The sequence below is a fragment of the Poromitra crassiceps genome (assembly GCF_964638095.1).
Source record: "Poromitra crassiceps genome assembly, chromosome: 4".
NCBI classification, from domain to species: Eukaryota; Metazoa; Chordata; class Actinopteri; order Beryciformes; family Melamphaidae; genus Poromitra; species Poromitra crassiceps.
In genome coordinates, this window is record NC_139626.1 from 12,093,572 (window position 1) to 12,115,675 (window position 22,104).

The 22,104-nt window shown below is 47.4% G+C and overlaps 1 protein-coding gene across 1 annotated transcript in view; it reads right to left on the reverse strand.

The window, feature by feature from the left end:
* Positions 1 to 6,108: 6,108 nt before the first annotated feature.
* Positions 6,109 to 22,104, reverse strand: part of LOC310775602 (C-Jun-amino-terminal kinase-interacting protein 4-like) — a 79,775-nt gene continuing 63,779 nt past the window's right edge. Inside the window, exons 14-29 of the mRNA XM_083635766.1 lie at positions 19,847 to 20,026; positions 18,346 to 18,475; positions 18,161 to 18,253; positions 16,672 to 16,836; positions 16,363 to 16,534; positions 15,521 to 15,796; positions 14,853 to 15,009; positions 14,355 to 14,483; positions 14,157 to 14,237; positions 13,070 to 13,137; positions 12,809 to 12,957; positions 12,371 to 12,542; positions 11,610 to 11,723; positions 10,426 to 10,605; positions 9,274 to 9,399; positions 6,109 to 9,181 (exon numbers count right to left, since the gene is read on the reverse strand). Of these exons, the coding sequence (XP_083491892.1) occupies positions 9,063 to 9,181; positions 9,274 to 9,399; positions 10,426 to 10,605; positions 11,610 to 11,723; positions 12,371 to 12,542; positions 12,809 to 12,957; positions 13,070 to 13,137; positions 14,157 to 14,237; positions 14,355 to 14,483; positions 14,853 to 15,009; positions 15,521 to 15,796; positions 16,363 to 16,534; positions 16,672 to 16,836; positions 18,161 to 18,253; positions 18,346 to 18,475; positions 19,847 to 20,026 (2,311 nt within the window). The 3' untranslated portion in view covers positions 6,109 to 9,062. The remainder of the gene's footprint in view (positions 9,182 to 9,273; positions 9,400 to 10,425; positions 10,606 to 11,609; positions 11,724 to 12,370; positions 12,543 to 12,808; positions 12,958 to 13,069; positions 13,138 to 14,156; positions 14,238 to 14,354; positions 14,484 to 14,852; positions 15,010 to 15,520; positions 15,797 to 16,362; positions 16,535 to 16,671; positions 16,837 to 18,160; positions 18,254 to 18,345; positions 18,476 to 19,846; positions 20,027 to 22,104) is intronic.

A 22,104-nucleotide genomic window follows, 5' to 3' on the forward strand; every position in this document is an offset into this window, starting at 1 on the left:
GCCTTCCTTTGCTATTGTTCGGGCAAAGCGTCCTTGATCATAAATAATAAATTCGTAGGCATGTTGACAAAAACACAAGCATTTATGATGTGCAAGGACGCCAGAGCAAGACACTGCACTCATTCTGTTCTGTTTTCTTGCTTTCAGAATAAAACGTTAGCATTTGATGTGCCTGCAAACAAGGGATACGTACAATCTCAACGTAAATTTTAAACAAAGCGGCGGTTAATTTGAAAACCGTGCTGCCTTTCCAACGTTAAATGAGGAACTAGGGGCATATCTGCGGGTCATATCCTCATTATATCATAGAGACAATGAGAAAATGAACGCTGTATTTACCTCGGTGCAGCATGTTCACTCTGTCTCTGTCTGTCACATTTGTAGAGATAGCAGCTAAACCTCTCTTCCACATGCAGGTACAGCTCCAATTGACTCTACTTATGTCAATTAGCCTATCAGAAGCTTCTAAAGCCATAACATCATTTTCCGGAATTTTCCAAGCTGTTTAAAGATACAGTCAACTTAGTGTATGTAAACTTTCGACCCACTGGAATTGTGATAATCGTGAAATTCTATGTGAAATAATCTGTAAACAATTTGAAAAAATACTTGTCATGCACAAAGTAGATGTCCTAACCGACTTGACAAACTATAGTTTGTTAACAGTTTTAAGGACTTCAACCCAAGTGTATGTAAACTTCCAACTCCAACTGCATTGCTTGTTGTCCCTCCCTGGCTTTTGTTCAGTAGTTGACAACATAGTTGACATTCTTTACAAAGGTGTGCTGTGACGGCAGGTGTGCTGTGACGGCAGGTGTGCTGTGACGGCAGGTGTGCTGTGACGGCAGGTGTGCTGTGACCAATGCTTCTCTTATGTCACCCCAACCATCTCCTCCATCTCTCCCACAGCAGCGTGGGGGAGTGTGGGTATGAGGGGTGAGGAGCAGACACAGCAGTGTGGGGGAGTGTGGGTGTGAGGGGTGAGGAGCAGACACAGCAGAGTGGGGGAGGGTGGGTGTGAGGGGTGAGGAGCAGACACAGCAGTGTGGGGGAGTGTGGGTGTGAGGGGTGAGGAGCAGACACAGCAGCGTGGGGGAGTGTGGGTGTGAGGGGTGAGGAGCAGACACAGGAGCGTGGGGGAGTGTGGGTGTGAGGGGTGAGGAGCAGACAGCAGCGTGGGGGAGTGTGGGTGTGAGGGGTGAGGAGCAGACACAGCAGCGTGGGGGAGTGTGGGTGTGAGGGGTGAGGAGCAGACAGCAGCGTGGGGGAGTGTGGGGTGAGGAGCAGACAGCAGCGTGGGGGGGTGTGGGTGTGAGGGGTGAGGAGCAGACACAGCAGCGTGGGGGAGTGTGGGTGTGAGGGGTGAGGAGCAGACACAGCAGCGTGGGGGAGTGTGGGTGTGAGGGGTGAGGAGCAGACACAGCAGTGTGGGGGAGTGTGGGTGTGAGGGGTGAGGAGCAGACACAGCAGCGTGGGGGAGTGTGGGTGTGAGGGGTGAGGAGCAGACACAGCAGTGTGGGGGAGTGTGGGTGTGAGGGGTGAGGAGCAGACACAGCAGCGTGGGGGAGTGTGGGTGTGAGGGGTGAGGAGCAGACACAGCAGTGTGGGGGAGTGTGGGTGTGAGGGGTGAGGAGCAGACACAGCAGTGTGGGGGAGTGTGGGTGTGAGGGGTGAGGAGCAGACACAGCAGTGTGGGGGAGTGTGGGTGTGAGGGGTGAGGAGCAGACACAGCAGTGTGGGGGAGTGTGGGTGTGAGGGGTGAGGAGCAGACACAGCAGACACAGCAGAGTAGGGGAGTGTGGGTGTGAGGGGTGAGGAGCAGACACAGCAGCGTGGGGGAGGGTGGGTGTGAGGGGTGAGGAGCAGACAGCAGCGTGGGGGAGTGTGGGTATGAGGGGTGAGGAGCAGACACAGCAGCGTGGGGGAGTGTGGGTATGAGGGGTGAGGAGCAGACACAGCAGCGTGGGGGAGTGTGGGTATGAGGGGTGAGGAGCAGACACAGCAGAGTGGGGGAGTGTGGGTGTGAGGGGTGAGGAGCAGACAGCAGCATGGGGGAGTGTGGGTGTGAGGGGTGAGGAGCAGACAGCAGCGTGGGGGAGTGTGGGTGTGAGGGGTGAGGAGCAGACACAGCAGCATGGGGGAGTGTGGGTGTGAGGGGTGAGGAGCAGACACAGCAGCGTGGGGGAGTGTGGGTGTGAGGGGTGAGGAGCAGACAGCAGCATGGGGGAGTGTGGGTGTGAGGGGTGAGGAGCAGACACAGCAGCGTGGGGGAGTGTGGGTGTGAGGGGTGAGGAGCAGACACAGCAGCGTGGGGGAGTGTGGGTGTGAGGGGTGAGGAGCAGACAGCAGCGTGGGGGAGTGTGGGTGTGAGGGGTGAGGAGCAGACACAGCAGCGTGGGTGTGAGGGGTGAGGAGCAGACACAGCAGCGTGGGGGAGTGTGGGTGTGAGGGGTGAGGAGCAGACACAGCAGCGTGGGGGAGTGTGGGTGTGAGGGGTGAGGAGCAGACACAGCAGCGTGGGGGAGTGTGGGTGTGAGGGGTGAGGAGCAGACACAACTGGGCCAGGGTGAACCGGACGCCGCCGGCTCCCGTTACTACGGTCCCCGGGTCAGCGCCCCGAGGCCTTCAATGGGATTCATGCAGAGACTGTAAGAAAGATAGACGTAGTGAGTGCGCGAGGTATCTATCTATCGATCTATATAAAAGGGAGCTGGGGCTCTGTCTGTTTCTCTGTCTGTCCCACTGATGACATCATCAGTGATGTCATAAATTCACTCATTCACACACACACACGCACACACAGTGATGAGGTCATCAGTGATGTCGTAAATTGTGACATCATCAGTGATGTGAGAGGCATTGTGACATCATCAGTGATGCACACACACACACACACACACACAGACAAAACACACACACACGCACACACACACAAAACACACGCACGCACACACGCACCCACACACACACACACACACACACACAGAGAGAGACACAGAAATAACTGTCACAGGAAGGGAACACTCATCACATAAGAGAAAGAAGAGGACAGCGAGAGCAGACTGCGGAGAGAGGAGTGAGAAATGAAGAGTCAGAAATAGATTGTGTGTGTGTGTGTGTGTGTGTGTGTGTGTGTGTGTATCCTGCCCCGGGCGAGACAGCAGTGAGCCAGCTGAGATGACAGAGCAGATGATGACTGCAACGCTGGCGCCGCGCCGCATCAACAGCACACACTCAAAGGTGTGTGTTATTGCTCTTCAGGGGTGCTTGCTTGTGTGTGTGTGTGTGTGTGTGTGTGTGTGTGTTTTGTGTGTTTGTGTGTGTGTGTGTGTGTGTATGTGTGTTTGTGTTTGTGTGTGTGTGTGTGTGTGTGTGTGTTTTGTGTGTGTGTGTGTGTGTGTGTGTGTGTGTATGTGTGTTTTGTGTGTTTGTGTGTGTGTGTTTGTGTGTGTGTGTGTGTGTGTGTGTGTGTGTGTGTGTGTGTGTGTGTGTGCGCGCGTGCGTGCGTGTGTGTGTGTGTGTGTGTGTGCCAACTGCTCAAGGATGTTATTATACAGCTTGGGCACAATTGCAAATTGCTTGTATTCATATTTGGAAGCCTTGGTAATGGATGCCACATTTGGAGGAGGTGCTGTTTCCTTTATTCATAGATTCAGACTAGATACATTTGTCATTATGAGATTTCCCATTCAAGGATTTTTTGTCTAAATGTGAACACATATAAAGATATTAAAATGTGTCTGTGTGTGTGTGTGTGTGTTCATATGCTGAATAGACAGCCTGGTCACCAGAATGAAATGTCGCCATTGTACGTCTGCAATCCACGCATGCGTAGAATATCAACATTACATTACGACAAAATATGTCTCATATCAGTTTCTAGATACATGTCTATCAATGTTATAGAGTGCTATCGAAGTAGCGTGGTGGCCACTAGCGTGTTCAAAAGAGCGTGTTTAAAGTCTACATTTCAACCGTAAGTCACATTTTATGTTTTTGTTATTTAAGCCTAATGCAAACTACAATCCTAACCTTAACCAATTTGTTTTATTTGCCTAAACATAGCCAAAGTTGTTGAAGTTGTTTTATTTGCGTTTAACATTGAAAAGGCAGAAATGTAAAAAGTCACATTTTAGAAACTTAGAAGTGGGCACATTTCTGTGAGCCTAAAGTCAAACGACACTAATTGATACAGTACCTGGTGCCCTTTTCTTCTTCTGGTAAAAAAAACAGATCATCTGCCGAGTCAGCATCCTCCCGTCAGCATTAGTTACACCCATCTGGCCCCATGTGAAACACACACACACACACACACACACACCATAACTGTAAGAGAACCAGGGGGAAAAAATCTCATTGGATGGTACACACACACACACACACACACACACACACACACACACACACACACACACACACACACACACAGAGATGGTACACTGAGCATTACTGTAAAGACGATACAATACCACTCCAGGACCAAGAGGTTACGGAAGTGGGACCTGGATAACCCCTCCACCCACACACCTCCCCCCGGAGCCACCAGCTGGCTACCTTACATAACTGCCCAGCACAGTAACACACTAGCAGGGAGGTGAGCAGGGAACAGCATTGGTGTGGTACGCCAAGTTCCAAGCTTTTTATTGTATTTTTAACTAATCGAGTTGACACATCTTTTTTTTAAGGCCGGGGTGAATCTTCATGACCTACACTTACAGTATGAATCGTGGTATGGAGTGTCAAACCCATGCCAAGTTATGCGAGGATAGGATTTTTGTCATATATTTTTAGGAAAGCATTTTAAGAAAAAAGCATTCATGAATTTTCTGAAAAAATAATGTTTATATTTGTACTTGTGTTGCCTTTTGATCACCGACTGAAGATCATAGTGCAGAAACCATGGGACAAAGTTTTCCCTCATTTCTGACAATGACATGCAAAATGACAGCCATACTGTATGCTTGCTTACTGTACATCCACTCTCCTACTACAGTAGTCTATCATGACTGTGATCCAGGACAGCCAGGCGTTCCCCTAAGAGCTTGGGAAGAGATTAATGCCTCTCGATCGGTCTCTCAGCCTGCTAAGCTCCGCCTCCACTCCAGCCTCGCTCAATGGGCCGGAACGGTGGCAGGCCAATCACAGGCAGGGGAGGCGGGTGCTCCGGTCTTTCTAATAAAGTCATTGAGACAACACTTTTTGGGCTGTAGCTCGACCACACCACCTAGTGTCGGCGAAGAGAAGTGTTGTCTGGGGCCCACATTTGAGGTAATGTGGCTGCAAATGTGTTTAGCCGAGCAGAGGAGTTGTGGGACGACACCAAGCACAGGCTGTGCATAATGCAAAGGTTTCATCAGAACCACCGGCTCATATTGTTGACCCGATACTGCAGACTAGGCTACCTACACACCACTGTAGTCATAAGAGACATCAGTTCACAACAATATGAGATGGCTTCTCATATTTTTTGTATCTTCCTACGGATGAAAAATCAATATTGTGGTGGTGCATAGAGTCGGGCAGGCCGGGGGGAGATGTGTGTTCGTCTTACCACCCTTGACTTTCACCTTGCGCCGCCCCGGCCAGCTCACAGGTAAACAAAGTTGCACCAGGATGAATCTCAAGCCTGGAAACATAACAAACACGCTCAAGAGTTTTTGCCCACAAAAGTCAGTTTATTTGATTGTTAAAAATAAGTAAGGCTAGAGATACTGTGGAAGTACAAGGTGGTGCGCGTACTGCTAACTCGGCCCGGGATGGGAGTCGCCGCTGCCAAGTCAATGACAAGCATGTGCGGGTGGGATTGACGCTGACAGAGGAGGGCGGGACTTCCAGACATTTGCGGGAGAGTTTCCTGAAATTGGCTCTGGTAGGATGGAAGTTGTCCCCCTCTCCAGTTTTACCAGACTTCTTCCCACTTTGAGATTGAAAACTGCTTGTGTCAGTTGTTGTGCGAGGGCGAGCTCTACCTGAGGCGCTCTACATACAAAAGACAACCCCCCCCCCCACCCCTCATTCACCTCCACTCCCCTAGAGATAGTGCATAGCTCAGTAAAGTGACCGCCCCCCCCCCCCCTCTCCAAATCAAATTCATTTAAACAGCAACAACCGTTGTCAAAACAATAAACCCAAAAGTCATTTCTGTGTTTCATACACATATAATCATATGTATTCATATTCAATGTACAAAGTTACATTCTGAATTGCAAAGGCTCTTTCATTGAAATAAATACTGAATTGGCTAAACTGCAAAACGTTTCTCTCCACTCCTGGAGAGAAGAGACATGCGCACACTTACAGAACAGATCCCAGTACAGTCTACTGGTACACACAGGCAAGACAGAGAGGGCACGTCTCAAATGACACCCTGCCTACCCCACATCTGGTGCCCCCTGTTGGCCAGGTCAAACGGTGTGTGTGTGTGTGCTAGATGGGGCCAGACTGCAATTTGGGAGAAAGCGGTCTAAAACACAGACATACAAAAAGTTCATAAAAAAAATAGGCTTAAAACATTTTCTGAAAGAATCTATGTTTGCCCAACACATCAGGAGGGAATCTCGCTGGAGAAACGTCAGTTAATCAGCATTGTAAAATGTACAAAAATGGGCTTAAACGCCACTGCCAAACCAAAAATGTCAGCATTGAGTTTTTGACCTCTAAACATCAAGATAAGAATTTGAGGGAGTTTAGACAATCCTCAATGTTCCTGCTTGTTTATCGTCTCGTAGTACATTTCTCATAGCAACAGGTCCAACATGTTCTCTTCTCTCATACCCAAAGAATATTTGCCATCGTTTCGCAAATATTAAAGTCTAAAAATAGATCTATCTATACAGCAGGGTTTGTGTTACACTTGCTTGTTATCTACAGGGAGGCAGACTCAAACATGCTGCTGAAAGGTGCCGTGTTACGGGGGGGGACAGCATGTCGCGATCTATCAATATTTAATTCATTTTCCTTTGGTAGCAAACATGTAACATTCTTTCACAAAAGTATAAATACTTTGTCACACTTGATAAGTCTCTACAACTTAGTTCTGTCAAACCTCAATACCTAAGGCAGTCATAGATATTTGTAAAGTGTCTACTAGATGTAGCTGGTGGGAGGGGAGACCGGGGAGCAGAGGACCACCGACTGTTCAAATACTTCCACAACACACCCACCCTTCCTTCCTTCCTTGAGAATCGGTACAATATCTAATTAACTCATTCCCCACCAGGGTTTCTGACCAGTGATTTTCCGGGACCCACAGAATATCTTTCTTCTATGACTATAATGTAAACATGAATATCCCCAAAGACAGAACAAAGCCTCTACTTTCATGGGGGAAAAAAGTTTGTTTCTGCCTTCTTCTGTTCTTTAGTTATCGACACTTAAATGTAGGTCGTTTTCACCGAAAGCGCCCGTCTCTGACAAGGAAGCTGAGAAAAATGCCTTTTTGTGCAGCGGAGCCGAGGGAGAGATTCACCCCGCACAAGAGAGCGGACGGGGCGGGTCACATACTCATGTTCTCCGTGGGGCTGGTGCTTCCTGGTACTCGATGTGTGGAGGTCTGGTGCTTCCTGGTGCTCGATGTGTGGAGGTCTGGTGGTGCTGGATGTGTGGAGGTCTGGGGGCATACAGTATTTGACGGCTGAAATTTACACTCTGTGAGGGTTCACAAAGCGGATTACTAATCTAAGTGACAGGAGAAGTGATTGGTGTGCGTTTACCAGCTTCTAGTGAAAGGAATCCTCCAGCGTTGAGTAACTGTCACGAGCCCGTGTGACTGACAACGCGCCGGGCCCGGGAGTAAACAGCTCCTTGAAACGCTTTGAGGCACCAGGCTGGACGTGTTTATGCACTTCATCCATGAAGGGAAATGGATGCTGAGAACGCTTGCTGGTTTTGTGGGGCCAATAACTCTGGCTTGCGGAGGAATATACGAGTATGAAAGCACTTCATAAGGTGGCCAAGAGCGCCATCTATCGCATGGTGGTGAAGAGACGGGTTGACGTTCTATCACGTCAATGGTGAGGAATGAGTTAAAGTCAAACAATTGTACAAAAATCTTTCACCGTTCCAACCAAAACAGATCTCTTCTTACTTCAAGGAAGGGAGGATATATGTAGTAAAGTAGTAGTACAGTAGATGCAGAGGTAGCTGTTAGGACTGTTTCTGTCAACGCCATTGTCAGTCTCAAACCTACAAAAATGTACTGCTAAAACTGCTGCCTCAAGTATCACGAAGACGAGTCATCCGACATGGCCGTCCTCTGCTCCACAGCTAACAAGAGAAGTCTGTGATATTGCATTTGTGTTAAACAAGATCCAGACCCAGAGACAACTGGCGATCGATTAAACTGCCTTGCATACAATCAAAAGCCAAGTTATCAAAGGGAAACAATAATAATTAAATCATCATTGAAATTGGATCTGGGATTTGTCTTTTTTCGATTGCCCGTCCTTACATTCTGATTGGACACTGGGGGAGCCATACAGGTGATTGATGATGCAGGTGAGTCCAGCATCAGCACACAGTATCTGGACTAGAGGAGGTCACCTGGAATTGTCAGTTGGAAAATTATCTGATCAAATAAAACCAACAAAAAAGTAATGGTTTTGTAGTCAATAATAGCATTGCTCCAAATAATATTAAAAGTGCACAAGGCATAATAATGGATTTCAATTCCAATCCATGAAATAAAAAGAAAAGAAAAGAATCAAGATGAAGATAAAAAGAGAGGAGAAAACAAATAAATAAAACAAAATAAACATGCCAGTTGTGTGGATCTGTCTGGACTGCTCTTCCTGTCAAGAGTCCCGCTGAGAAAGATCAGTTTTAGCTTACTTCACCCTTATGCTTCAGGGGAATACATGAGGACAAAGTACCCATCTTGACGTCCACCTGAGCTCCTCCTCCACGGGGAGAGGAGGACATCCACCTGAGCTCCTCCTCCACGGGGAGAGGAGGACGTCCACCTGGGCTCCTCCTCCACGGGGAGAGGGGGACGTCCACCCGAGCTCCTACTCCGCGGTAGCCATTGCGCTTGAGGGGAGAGGCCAAGTGGGAGTTGTCGGAGGTCAGTCGTCGTTGACCAGGACCTGCCAGACGATGAGGTGGCTGCGTTCGGCTTTGGCCAGGAAGGGCTGCAGCTTCATGGGGGGCTCCGCCATCTCCTCTGCATCGCCAGCCTCGTCGCCTATTAACACGGAGGGGAAAAACGCGTGTTGGCTTGAGGATTTACTGTAGCAGTAACCAGTGATTTGATGCATTTTCACTTCACCTACTCACCCATCCTGAAGTCAATGTAGCCTTCTCCTCCACTCATTACCAACACGGACCTGGTCCCCTCCTGAGAAGGGGCGTCTGTCACTTTGTCACCCGCTGTCTCACCTCCGCCTGACGGGATGGTATGGCCTGAATACACAGGGCCGCAAACAGTCAATAGCACTTTCCAAACAAGTACAGATTGTCTATAGTACAGGGCCTTTGTGGTGCTGCTGAAATATAAACCTAATCAGTTGCTTATTTGAATGTGATCTCAGCTCTCTAGTTGCTCAGCTGCCATTAACACTTCTATGTAGAATAAACACATTTTAAGTATGATTTTAGCCATACCTCACTGTACTGTATGGTTTTAGCCATACCTCACTGTACTGTATGGCTGTATGGTTTTAGCCATACCTCACTGTACTGTATGGTTTTAGCCATACCTCACTGTACTGTATGGCTGTATGGTTTTAGCCATACCTCACTGTACTGTATGGTTTTAGCTATACCTCACTGTACTGTATGGCTGTATGGTTTTAGCCATACCTCACTGTATTGTATGGCTGTATGGTTTTAGCCATACCTCACTGTACTGTATGGCTGTATGGTTTTAGCCATACCTCACTGTACTGTATGGTTTTAGCCATACCTCACTGTACTGTATGGTTTTAGCCATACCTCACTGTACTGTATGGTGTTAGCCATACTGTACCTCACTGTACTGTATGGTTTTAGTCATACCTCACTGTACTGTATGGCTGTATGGTTTTAGCCATACCTCACTGTACTGTATGGTTTTAGCCATACCTCACTGTACTGTATGGTTTCAGCCATACCTCACTGTACTGTATGGTTTTAGCCATACCTCACTGTACTGTATGGTTTTAGCCATACCTCACTGTACTGTATGGTTGTAGCCATACCTCACTGTACTGTATGGCAACAGTCCCTGCAAACTAATAGATGAAGAACCCAGAACTACATTCTCGCAATGGGTGATTCCATCAATTTACATTTGCATTTGGTAAGATGATTCTGGGGGTTGTGTCAAAAATTGCATAGTTAAAGAAATGTTTTTATTAAGTAAACGGTGCACAATGAAGAACAAATTAGATTTAATGTTTAATTTTTCCACACAAACCATCATAGACATGACGACAGGTGTGTGCTTACCTGGGACGGTGGTGAAGAACTTGACGGCGTCGCGGTGCCCGTGGAAACAGAGCTGAGCGTGAGCCATGGAGCAGTAGGGAACAAACGTCCCGGCCGTCACTTTGTCGCTGTTGTCGTCACCGTAGACGCGGACGACACTTCCTGGATGGTTTCCTGCTCCTGTGGTCAGCTTGTTGGCTGCTGCAGGAAGAGGAAGTATGAGAAAATAAAACAAGGGATGAGTTTAAATCTGTGGGAAACACTGGATACTTGCAATCGTTTTGGTATTATTGACACTGTGACATTTCAAGCTTCAATATTGACACAATATATCTATTACCAGCTTCCAAGCCAAAAATATCAGCAACAGGCTTGAAATATAAACAGCATTGGAAGCGTAGTAGGGATAAATAATGTATAGAGGATGCCAGTCGGGAAGCTGACAACACTGATGTTAAAGCAGCCAGTCACTCCAGTGCAGTATGAAATATGAACAAGATGAATCAAGGCCATTCAGGTGGTGCAGCAGTAGATTCCCCTGCCTACCAACACGAGGGTCGCAGGTTCCAGCCTCCGTGTTCCCTCCAGCTTGGTCGGACATCCAGACAGGCCCAACTGAGCGTGTCTGCGGGTGGGAAGCTGGAATAAGAGGCCGAACACACCATACACCAATCCTACGCTGAAGCAACGCAGCGCGGAGTCAGTTTCATTTCAGCGTCCTTGTTAACAGGCGAGACCGATCACACCAGCTGCACGTCACGCTGGAGCCATGCTGCACACGTGCTGCAGCCATAGTTTCAGCTTCTGGTCTATTTTTCAAGCGTGCAGCACTCTGCACGCGAGCAGCCAGGCATAAAAAGTCAATGAAAGTTGTGAGCGGGGGCAGGGCAGTGCCGGGGAAAACAGAGCGAGGCGTGGAGCAAAACAGAGTGATTCTGGTGTGAATGGCAAGGCTCCTGCTGGAAGCTGCCGTAAAGCGCTGCTTCAGCGCTACTTCTGAGATGCTTGTGGTGTGAACCAACCTAAGGGTATGTGTCCTGATTGCTGCAATAGTGCCGCCTCTGGTCGGTCAGGGTGTGCGTTTGAGGGGAGGGGAACTGGGGAGAGAACTGAGGTACGTGCATCACGATGCAGAAGTGCAGACACACAGGCAGCAGAGAGAGGACTGAGCATTACGATGAAGAAGTGCAGAGAGGTTAACTCACTGTCTGTCAGAGGGATGGAGATGATGACTCCGTTGCCGGTGCCGATCCAGAGACGGTTACACGACACCGTGAGAGCCGTGATCCGCACAAACGAGAAGCCCAGCTTCCCCGTACCTGAGACAAACACAGAGAAGATACTCCAAACTGAGCCACAAATACGTTTAAGGCATGTTTCTTTTTTTCTTCTTCTTCTTCTTATTTTTTTATATTTTATTTAGCAATTTAAAATTTTTAGAACACAGAAAAACAAACCAAAAACAGACAAACTCAGATACAGTAAAAGAAAAGAAAAGAAAGAAAAAACATACACTAGTGCCACCAGTTACATACAGCTTGTAAATATATATAAATTATGCTTGTAAATATATATACATATATAAATGAGTGGGATCCCACACGAGGGAGGAAGACCGGCCGGGCGAGGGGGCCGCAGGGGAGTCTCCAGCAAAATTACTAAATTGTGTGATTTCAATAGGATTTCAGTGACTAGAAGTTAGCCCAAGGAGAGAATGTAGTGCATATACTTGGTAACAGCGTTCACTCTCTGATTACACTTGAGCTGTTCACGCCAGCTCTGTCGAGTCACATTTGCGGGGAGCGGCACGCCAGCTGTGCCGACAGGCTCGCCATTGCCAACCGGCGTAGCCCTCGGCGCATATGGCGAGGGCTTTGACGTTGTAGCATGTTTCCCTCTTTAGTTTCACAGAGGACAGATCAGTAGTAGAAGCCTCACAGAGAGAGTGAACATGTGCTGAACTCACCCAGCATCTTGCTGACGTAGGGCTCGATGTCCACATCCTGCAGGTGCTGGTAGGTGTGGGCGTGGAACAGCCTGAGGGTGGAGTCCAGTCTGATGGACACCCAGATGCCGTCACCGTCCCAGGCCAGCTGACGGACCTGGCTCTCCTTACGGGGGTGGGCATCAAATGACTTCTGCAGGGAGCAGGGGGAAAAAGTTGTAGTCAAAGCCAGTAAATGTGAAGTAGCTTTAAAGTCGTCTAAAATAAAACGAAAGTCGAAATGATTAAATAATCTTCCTGATCTTATAAAAGAGTCAGAAAAATCATTATACTGAACTTTACTTTTTCCATTCAGTCTTTCTAATTCGATACATCCTATTTGCATCAAAATGTTTGGTTAGATACCCAGCTACTGACATAGCTACTGACATAAGGATTAGGGCCAGAGTCTTACTGTACCTCTATCTTCATGGCTTTGGGCTGGACCACATAGATCTTGTTCCTGTAGCCACACCACACCTTGTCGTGCACTATGGTCATGCAGCGGATGGAATGGTGGGGTCTCCCCAAGTCCAACAGATGGTAGTTGGTCAGGTCCCACTGTCCGTCTGAAAAAACAAAGAGAAGAGGCGTGCTCATATTGCTGCATAAATCCCACATGACCGTAAAGTCACATGACTTGATGTATAGAAGCAGGTTGCAAAGCTCGTGTCCCCTCACCTACTCCTCTGTGGAAGATGGCTAGAGTGCCATCAGAAAGACCCACCAGCACTCGTCCTTTCACATGCCTGTAAGAGAGAACGGCAATGCTATTATCACAAGCTAGGTCCTGTCTGGAAGTATTATCACAAGCCAGGTCCTGGAAGTAATATCACAAGCCAGGTCCTGGAAGTATTATCACAAGCCAGGTCCTGGAAGTAATGTCACAAGCCAGGTCCTGGAAGTAATGTCACAAGCCAGGTCCTGTCTGGAAGTATTATCACAAGCCAGGTCCTGGAAGTAATATCACAAGCCAGGTCCTGGAAGTAATGTCACAAGCCAGGTCCTGGAAGTAATGTCACAAGCCAGGTCCTGTCTGGAAGTATTATCACAAGCCAGGTCCTGGAAGTAATGTCACAAGCCAGGTCCTGGAAGTAATGTCACAAGCCAGGTCCTGGAAGTAATGTCACAAGCCAGGTCCTGGAAGTAATGTCACAAGCCAGGTCCTGGAAGTATTATCACAAGCCAGGTCCTGGAAGTAATATCACAAGCCAGGTCCTGGAAGTATTATCACAAGCCAGGTCCTGGAAGTAATGTCACAAGCCAGGTCCTGGAAGTAATGTCACAAGCCAGGTCCTGGAAGTAATATCACAAGCCAGGTCCTGGAAGTATTATCACAAGCCAGGTCCTGGAAGTATTATCACAAGCCAGGTCCTGGAAGTAATATCACAAGCCAGGTCCTGGAAGTAATATCACAAGCCAGGTCCTGGAAGTAATGTCACAAGCCAGGTCCTGGAAGTATTATCACAAGCCAGGTCCTGGAAGTATTATCACAAGCCAGGTCCTGGAAGTAATGTCACAAGCCAGGTCCTGTCTGGAAGTATTATCACAAGCCAGGTCCTGGAAGTAATATCACAAGCCAGGTCCTGGAAGTATTATCACAAGCCAGGTCCTGTCTGGAAGTAATATCATAAGCCAGGTCCTGGAAGTAATATCACAAGCCAGGTCCTGTCTGGAAGCAGGGAAATACTGTTTGTGTCTGGAAGAGGAGTGGGACATAAGCCAGATGTTTAAAACCTAAATATGTCATTAAGATGAATGCACTCACACTATGCCGAGGATGGAGTCTTTCAGCTTTATAGAATGGAGACACTTCTTCCACTGAGCCACAGAGGAGTGGACATACACGCTGGCAATCAGACAAGGAGCATCTAGTTAGTGGTTGGATTTCTTGAATTCTGCTCATAATGTACGTGTGTAATATAATGTACGACAGTATATACAAATATACAATATATATTTTTACCATCCATTCTGCGCCCCAAGCCACATTGTGGGCAGAACACTGCTCATCTTCTGGGCCTCTTCTCTCATCAGGTCCTGCTCCTCTGAGTTAGAGTTTGAACTCACACCGTCTTTGACCAGATCACACTCCCTGATGATCAGAGACAACATGGAATAATACTGAGCCTTATCAGAGTTTTTGGGTGTGTACATATCTATGTGCTTAGTGTGTGCCTATCAGGAAGCAGCTAGACATCTAGCATTGAACAGTGGGTTAGGGTTCGCCCTAACTAGCCCTAGCTAACCCTAACCCTAACCCATTGAACAGTGGGTTAGGGTTAGCCCTAACTAGCCCTAGCTAACCCTAACCCTAACCCATTGAACAGTGGGTTAGGGTTAGCCCTAACTAGCCCTAACCCTAAACCGAATCACAGAAGTCACCCAAATTGCAATGGAAAAAAGCGGATTGCACTGAAAAGCGCCAAGTTTGCATCCCCGATAATGGCTCTCGTGACGTTACCTCTGTGTGTAGTTGGCTGGAGTCTCAGCTGGCTGCTGGGCTCCCAGTGGATCAGTGAAGACGTGTTCGGTATAGCCTCCCCTCGGGCCTTCTCTCTGGTCAGCAGGCCCGGCACTGGCCTCTGTCGCCTCAGTTGCTTCCTCTGCTGGCCTAGATTCTGTAGGAGACACAACGAGAAGATGACTTCTTAGCAAACTGGGGCCAATCCTATTTTCAGGTAATATTGCAAGAACGTTGAGATTAGCGGTTCTGAAACTTTTGAGGCAACACATCCCCTTCTACATCCCAGCCAGGGTGATGTCCTGCCTGGCCCGACTGTGACACTGATGAGTGGTGCGTCTTACCCATGTTCATACAATGGTGGGCCTGCATCTTTGCACAAAGCTCTCCAATGTTTGGCACAATTGAAGACAGTTTAAGCCTCAAATCTTTCTCAACAGCTTCCAGTATTTGTCGATATCTAGTTTATGCCGGAGGCATCTGCCTGGTGCCGGTGGAAGTCTCGTGTGATTCAGACCCTCCGTCGCTGAAGCGTTGATGACGTTGACGGTGGGTCTGACTACGTGAGACCAGGTTTCGATAATCATAGGAAAATATTTGAAAGGCAGCTTGGTGCACTTACACTAATGAGCTGAAAGGGGGTCATTAGTGAAACGGACATTTCCTACCGGTTTCTCCGTCTGCCTCTGACAGACTGTCTGCTGTTTGAGGAATGGCTGCCGCCCCCTCAGCGGTACAGCCAACCACAGTGATGCCTCCAAGGAAGGCGTCCCCGGCTGCTGAGATGCCATTGGCCGAGCTGGTCGTGGACATGCTGCCATCTCCCACTGGCCCCGCCTCCGCGTTCTGCGACGCCTCCAGGTTCTGCGACGCCTCCGAGTTCTGCGACGCCTCCGAGTTGTGCGACACCTCCTCGCCAGCTGGGTAGTCCGTCTCTCTCGCACCTGAATAATAATATGCGTATAAAAACCAAACAAACAAAATCATAACAGTAATCATGGCGTCCCTCAAGAATGATGATGTCCCTCTCTGGGCCGATCAGTAACAAATACATCACTTTTTTGACCAATCAGTAACAAATACATCACCTTTTTCACCTGTAAATTGGGTAAGCTGCCTCATATGCAAGTTTAGTCCAAATGTGATCAGTGGTGTCTGAGATATGTGACATAGTTTTCGCCTTGATTTCCTTTGCAGGGGGTCAAAGAACATAAAGTGGGTTCATGTTGCAAAGCCATCAGTTGCATATCCAGACTCATTTCTGTATGGAGCTTATACCTCCAGCTGCACATTTAACAAGGTGATGAATAGCCAACAACGCACATCGGCACACTCTACATGTTCCCTTAGATCTGTAAATCTAACAACGCAAAAAGCTTATAATATGGATACATGTGGAATCCGAAAAAAACGAATAGTCGAAGATCAAAATAGTCACTTCATAAAATAACATCCAAACTTCCCCTATGTGGATTAGCAGGGCCGATGATGCACACAGTCATCCACTGACCTGGTACGCTGGCCATGCAAAGGACGTGGGAGTTGCAAACAAAGAAGCTCTCCAGGATGTTTCCAGGCTGGTTGGCATCGATGACGACCACTTTAGTAGTGGCTTGGGTACTGGTGCAGATCCACACCAGCGACGACAGCTCCTCCTGCTCCCGCAACTCCTTCTGCTGCTCCTGAACACACACAAAGGAAGAGATGATTGTGTTTTTTCACTATCTTTATTGGATTTTCCAAAAAGATATGTTATGTATTATGGATGATATAAATTTGACTGAAACTCTACGCATAACCATAGTCTGTGTGTATGTACCTTAAGTTCCTGATCCAGTTTGTCCAGGCTGCTCTGAGATCCTATCTTCCTTTGAGGGCTCGCTGGTCCAGCGGCCACATCATTGTAAAACACACTGGCCCCTACGATTGAACCGCCGTCTCGAGTTTTCCCACCAGACAGGTTCACACCCGCAGCGCACCACAGCTGAAACACAGTCACCAGACAGGTTCACACCCGCAGCGTACCGTACCACAGCTGAAACACAGTCACCAGACAGGTTCACACCCGCAGCGTACCGTACCACAGCTGAAACACAGTCACCAGACAGGTTCACACCCGCAGCGTACCACAGCTCAAACAGTCACCAGACAGGTTCACACCCGTAGCGTACCGTACCACAGCTGAAACAGTCACCAGACAGGTTCACACCCACAGCGTACCACAGCTGAAACAGTCACCAGACAGGTTCACACCCACAGCGTACCACAGCTGAAACACAGTCACCAGACAGGTTCACACCCGCAGCGTACCACAGCTGAAACAGTCACCAGACAGGTTCACACCCACAGCGTACCACAGCTGAAACACAGTCACCAGACAGGTTCACACCCACAGCGTACCACAGCTGAAACACAGTCACCAGATAGGTTCACACCCGCAGCGTACCACAGCTGAAACACAGTCACCAGACAGGTTCACACCCGCAGCGTACCACAGCTGAAACACAGTCACCAGACAGGTTCACACCCGCAGCGTACCACAGCTGAAACACAGTCACCAGACAGGTTCACACCCTCAGCGTACCACAGCTGAAACACAGTCACCAGACAGGTTCACACCCGCAGCGCACCGCAGCTTAAACACAGTCACCAGACAGGTTCATACTCACAGTGCACCACAGCTTAAACACAGTCACCAGACAGGTTCATACCCACAGTGCACCGCAGCTTAAACACAGTCACCAGACAGGTTCATACCCACAGTGCACCACAGCTGAAACACAGTCACCAGACAGGTTCATACTCACAGTGCACCACAGTTGAAACACAGTCACCAGACAGGTTCATACTCACAGTGCACCACAGCTGAAACACAGTCACCAGACAGGTTCATACTCACAGTGCACCACAGCTGAAACACAGTCACCAGACAGGTTCATACTCACAGTGCACCACAGCTGAAACACAGTCACCAGACAGGTTCATACTCACAGTGCACCACAGCTGAAACAAGATAACTACTTAATGTTGAAGATGAAAGCTAACAAGGGATCCTATATACAAACAGTACAATGAGTGCACACCGCCCAGCAAGTGCCAGTACATTACATTATATTACATTACGTCATTTGGCAGACGCTTTTATCCGAAGCAACTTACAATAACACATTTTTGTCAGCAATAGAGCAATCAACTATGCAACACAGTCTATGACAACTACAACTTCCGAAGGAACAGTGGTACAAGTTTAGTTCAGGTTTTTTTTTTTTTTAAGAGAGAAATAAGTTAGTTCAAGAAGGGCCCAGTACCTTCATAGAAGCATCTTTCTCATCCAGCGGTCTGAGGTAGACAGGTACAGGTAGGTTCTTCATCTTGCTCTCCGTCTGACCACCGTTGGCCACCTGAAACATGACGACAGAGGGAACTCACAGCATTACAGACTGGTATTTTACAATAGGTGCTATTATAGTGGTTGTTGTCCCTGTCTCCATACTTTGTGCTTCTTGGGCAGGCTCCAGCCATAAGCCTGCACCCTGCCATCCTCCTTCTGGACATGGTCTTTGACCTGCTGGTACTGCGCCCTCTTCTGCTCTCGCCTGGACACCACGTTATCAGCCACCGCTCTGGGGACACAACAACAGGTTGCTAACAGAGACTTCTGTTGTTGGGCAGTCAGGTTTCCGCCCAAAATTAGGCTGAACAAGACCCATATGACTTATTTGATTTTGTTCAACTCAATTCAGGCATTTGTTTTGATTAACCATTCTTAACACAATTTATACAGGGTGGTGACTGCTGCCAAAAACACAAAATGTTTTAAATGAAAAAATAAAAAATAAAAAAATAAATGTAAATGTTACTTTTTAAATGAAAATATTGTGGTACAATGTCCTGCAAGTAATAGAAAAGCAGTGCTGTAGCGATCAGTGATTTTTCCCTGTTATTTTCTTTTTTACGAGCTATGTATTGGATTATTTTGGAAATCTGATTATGCAAGTTGATCTAAAGCTTTGTCTAAGAGGGGGCCAGAGGCATTACAATATCAAATTTCCCATTTGACTGAACATCACCTGTTCTGTCAGGAGATTGAATATAACTTTGAACAAAGAAATGACAAACCTATTCTTCTATAAAGTATCCTAAAAAAGTCACTATGATGATTATTCTACTGCCAAAATTTTCCTGTTATACCACAGGTTTAACAGGTTTATAATAGTTGTAGTGATATTCAGCACAGCCCAATGATCCATAATCTTTTGTCTCATACATTAATGACAAACACCATCACAAGGAGCAGGTCCAACAGCCAGTTATGGCATCAATCCTAAAAAAAGGCCATAAATAAGTTAGAATAGTCAAATAAACAACATCAATAAAGATTTGTTTACTCAAAAGTAGAGCACTCGTGCACATCCAGAGTGGGAGGTGCTGGTCACAGCAAGAAAAATTACACTGAATAAGAAATAAACAAACACTAGACTAAGAGTCCAGCGGACCGCACAAACTGAATGAACCTGATGAAGCATCTGCGAATGCGAAACGCGTTGTATCTGTGAGCTGTTGCAAATAAATGCCACGTAAAAAGTTGGTCCAAGTCTGAGGAGTTTGTGCGGTCCGCTGGACTCTTAGTCTAGTGTTTGTTTATTTCTTATTCAAAGATTTGTTTAATTTGACATGGAGCAAAAAAAATAAAAAAATAAGACAAAACCATAATGCTCTCAGAAGAACTGAAACGTACACACACACACACACACACACACACAAAATATAGCTTATTTTCTTTTTTACATTTGATGCCCTAACTGGTTGGCGCGCAGGATCCTGTTCCCCTTTGATGGTGTTTTGGTCGATGCTTTTGAGCCAATGCACCCAAAATAATCACTAGCGCCATAGTCAACTACATGGGTACAATCACAGTGTGTGTGTGTATATATATATATATATATATATATATATATATATATACACAGTCCCCGCTGCGTGATGAGACTCACTCCTCATTGAGGAAGTCGAAGGCTTTGCTCTTGTCACTGGGCAGCTGCTGGAGGGTGGTGCTCCTCTTCTTGACGGATGGCTGGATGTGAGAGGTGGGGGCGTTGTACTTGACGTTCACCGGGGCCTCCGTCGACGGCTTCTTGGCGGCTCCGCCCGACGAGCTGAACAAACGGCTGAAACTGGAGGTGTAAGGCCAGGGAAGTGGGGAGGGAAAGAGAAAAGAGCACACAGAGACAAAACGTATAGAGGGGTGGACACAAGCAACAGCTGCAGCAGAAGAGGTAGGGTTCAACACTCAAGGGTCATAAGGTCATGAAAAAGATTCCCCAATCCCTTCGCGTGCCAACACACATGCCGACTTTCACTCCGGCAGCAATCCCACCTATATGCTTATTCCAGCGTTATCTGTTAGCTGGATTAGCCTAAAAGCTGGACATCAGAGCAGGTCTCCACTCAAGAGAGCTGGTGAGCAGGGAGTGCAGGGTTAATATTGTACGCCGACTAGGCAGTTAGTCAACAACACAGAGCAGAACAGGCCTGAACACAACACTCCTCCCTTGAAAATGTATCACACAGTGTCTATTTCCATTCGATAGTGGCTATAGTTGTCAATGGATAAAGCATTAAGGCCGTTTCACACCGGTCCGGATTTTCGCGCGAATATTCGGCACGGAGATTTGGAACAAAATGTTTTAATGAGTTGCAATTGAACCTTGCACACCGAGGCGGAACATTCGTGCGGGGGTTTATTTTTCCGCACGGACTTTGACTTCGGCGGATTTTCGGATGCGGCAAGATACGTTTGACCAATGAAATCCTTTATTTACAACTGACGTCACATTGTAGTATGGAGCTGCGCTGCTGTTTGGCATGGTGATGATTAAATTTGTGTTCATAGCCTACTGTAACGTTACAGGCTATCTGCCTTCCTAGCGTGAACGTCCCCCCCAGTTTCGTCGTTTGTTTACAAACACTGATCCCTCGTATATCGTGATTTTTTTTTAAAGCAAAATACGGTAAACAAAATAAATTACATGAAAATGCTCACCTCAAACACACTGCAAGAGTCGATAGGTTTGCGGTAGTTTGTGTGTTTCCTCATTATGTGAGGGGCTATCATCCCCAACAGAGCCTCAAATTGCTCAACTCCCATTCTGAAATACTGCCTGAAGCGACTGTGATACCGGCGCAGCTCCTGGACCAGCTGATGAAACTCGCCATGTTCTGTGCGCCTCTCTAAAATTGGGTGAACCCAGAACCTTCTTTTCCTCTTTCTCGTTTGTTTTCTCAGCAAAATGAGGAGCAGGTCATCATCACTGCTACTACTACTGCTTGACTCCATCGTGGTCTCTGCTCACTGTTTTTCCGCAGACGGAAAATTAACGTGGGAATGCGAATAATTCGCACCCGCACCTGTGTGTATAGTTTGCAATGTGGAAAATCCGCACAAAATATCGCATCGCATTTCGCAACGCATTCCGCACCGCACCAGTGAGAAACGGCCTTTAGTCATCTCTCTTAATGGCTAATCTGGCTTCATTCCTCACCATCACACTACATGGACTGACCATCACACTACATGGACATCAGCTGACCATCACACTACATGGACTGACCATCACACTACATGGACTGACCATCACACTACATGGACTGACCATCACACTACATGGACATCACCTGACCATCACACTACATGGACTGACCATCACACTACATGGACTGACCATCACACTACATGGACTGACCATCACACTACATGGACTGACCATCACCTGACCATCACACTACATGGACTGACCATCACACTACATGGACATCACCTGACCATCACACTACATGGACTGACCATCACACTACATGGACATCACCTGACCATCACACTACATGGACTGACCATCACACTACATGGACATCACCTGACCATCACACTACATGGACTGACCATCACACTACATGGACTGACCATCACACTACATGGACTGACCATCACACTACATGGACTGACCATCACACTACATGGACATCACCTGACCATCACACTACATGGACTGACCATCACCTGACCATCACACTACATGGACTGACCATCACCTGACCATCACACTACATGGACTGACCATCACCTGACCATCACACTACCGTACATGGACTGACCATCACACTACATGGACTGACCATCACAGTACATGGACTGACCATCACACTACATGGACTGACCACCATAGTACATGGACTGACCATCACACTACATGGA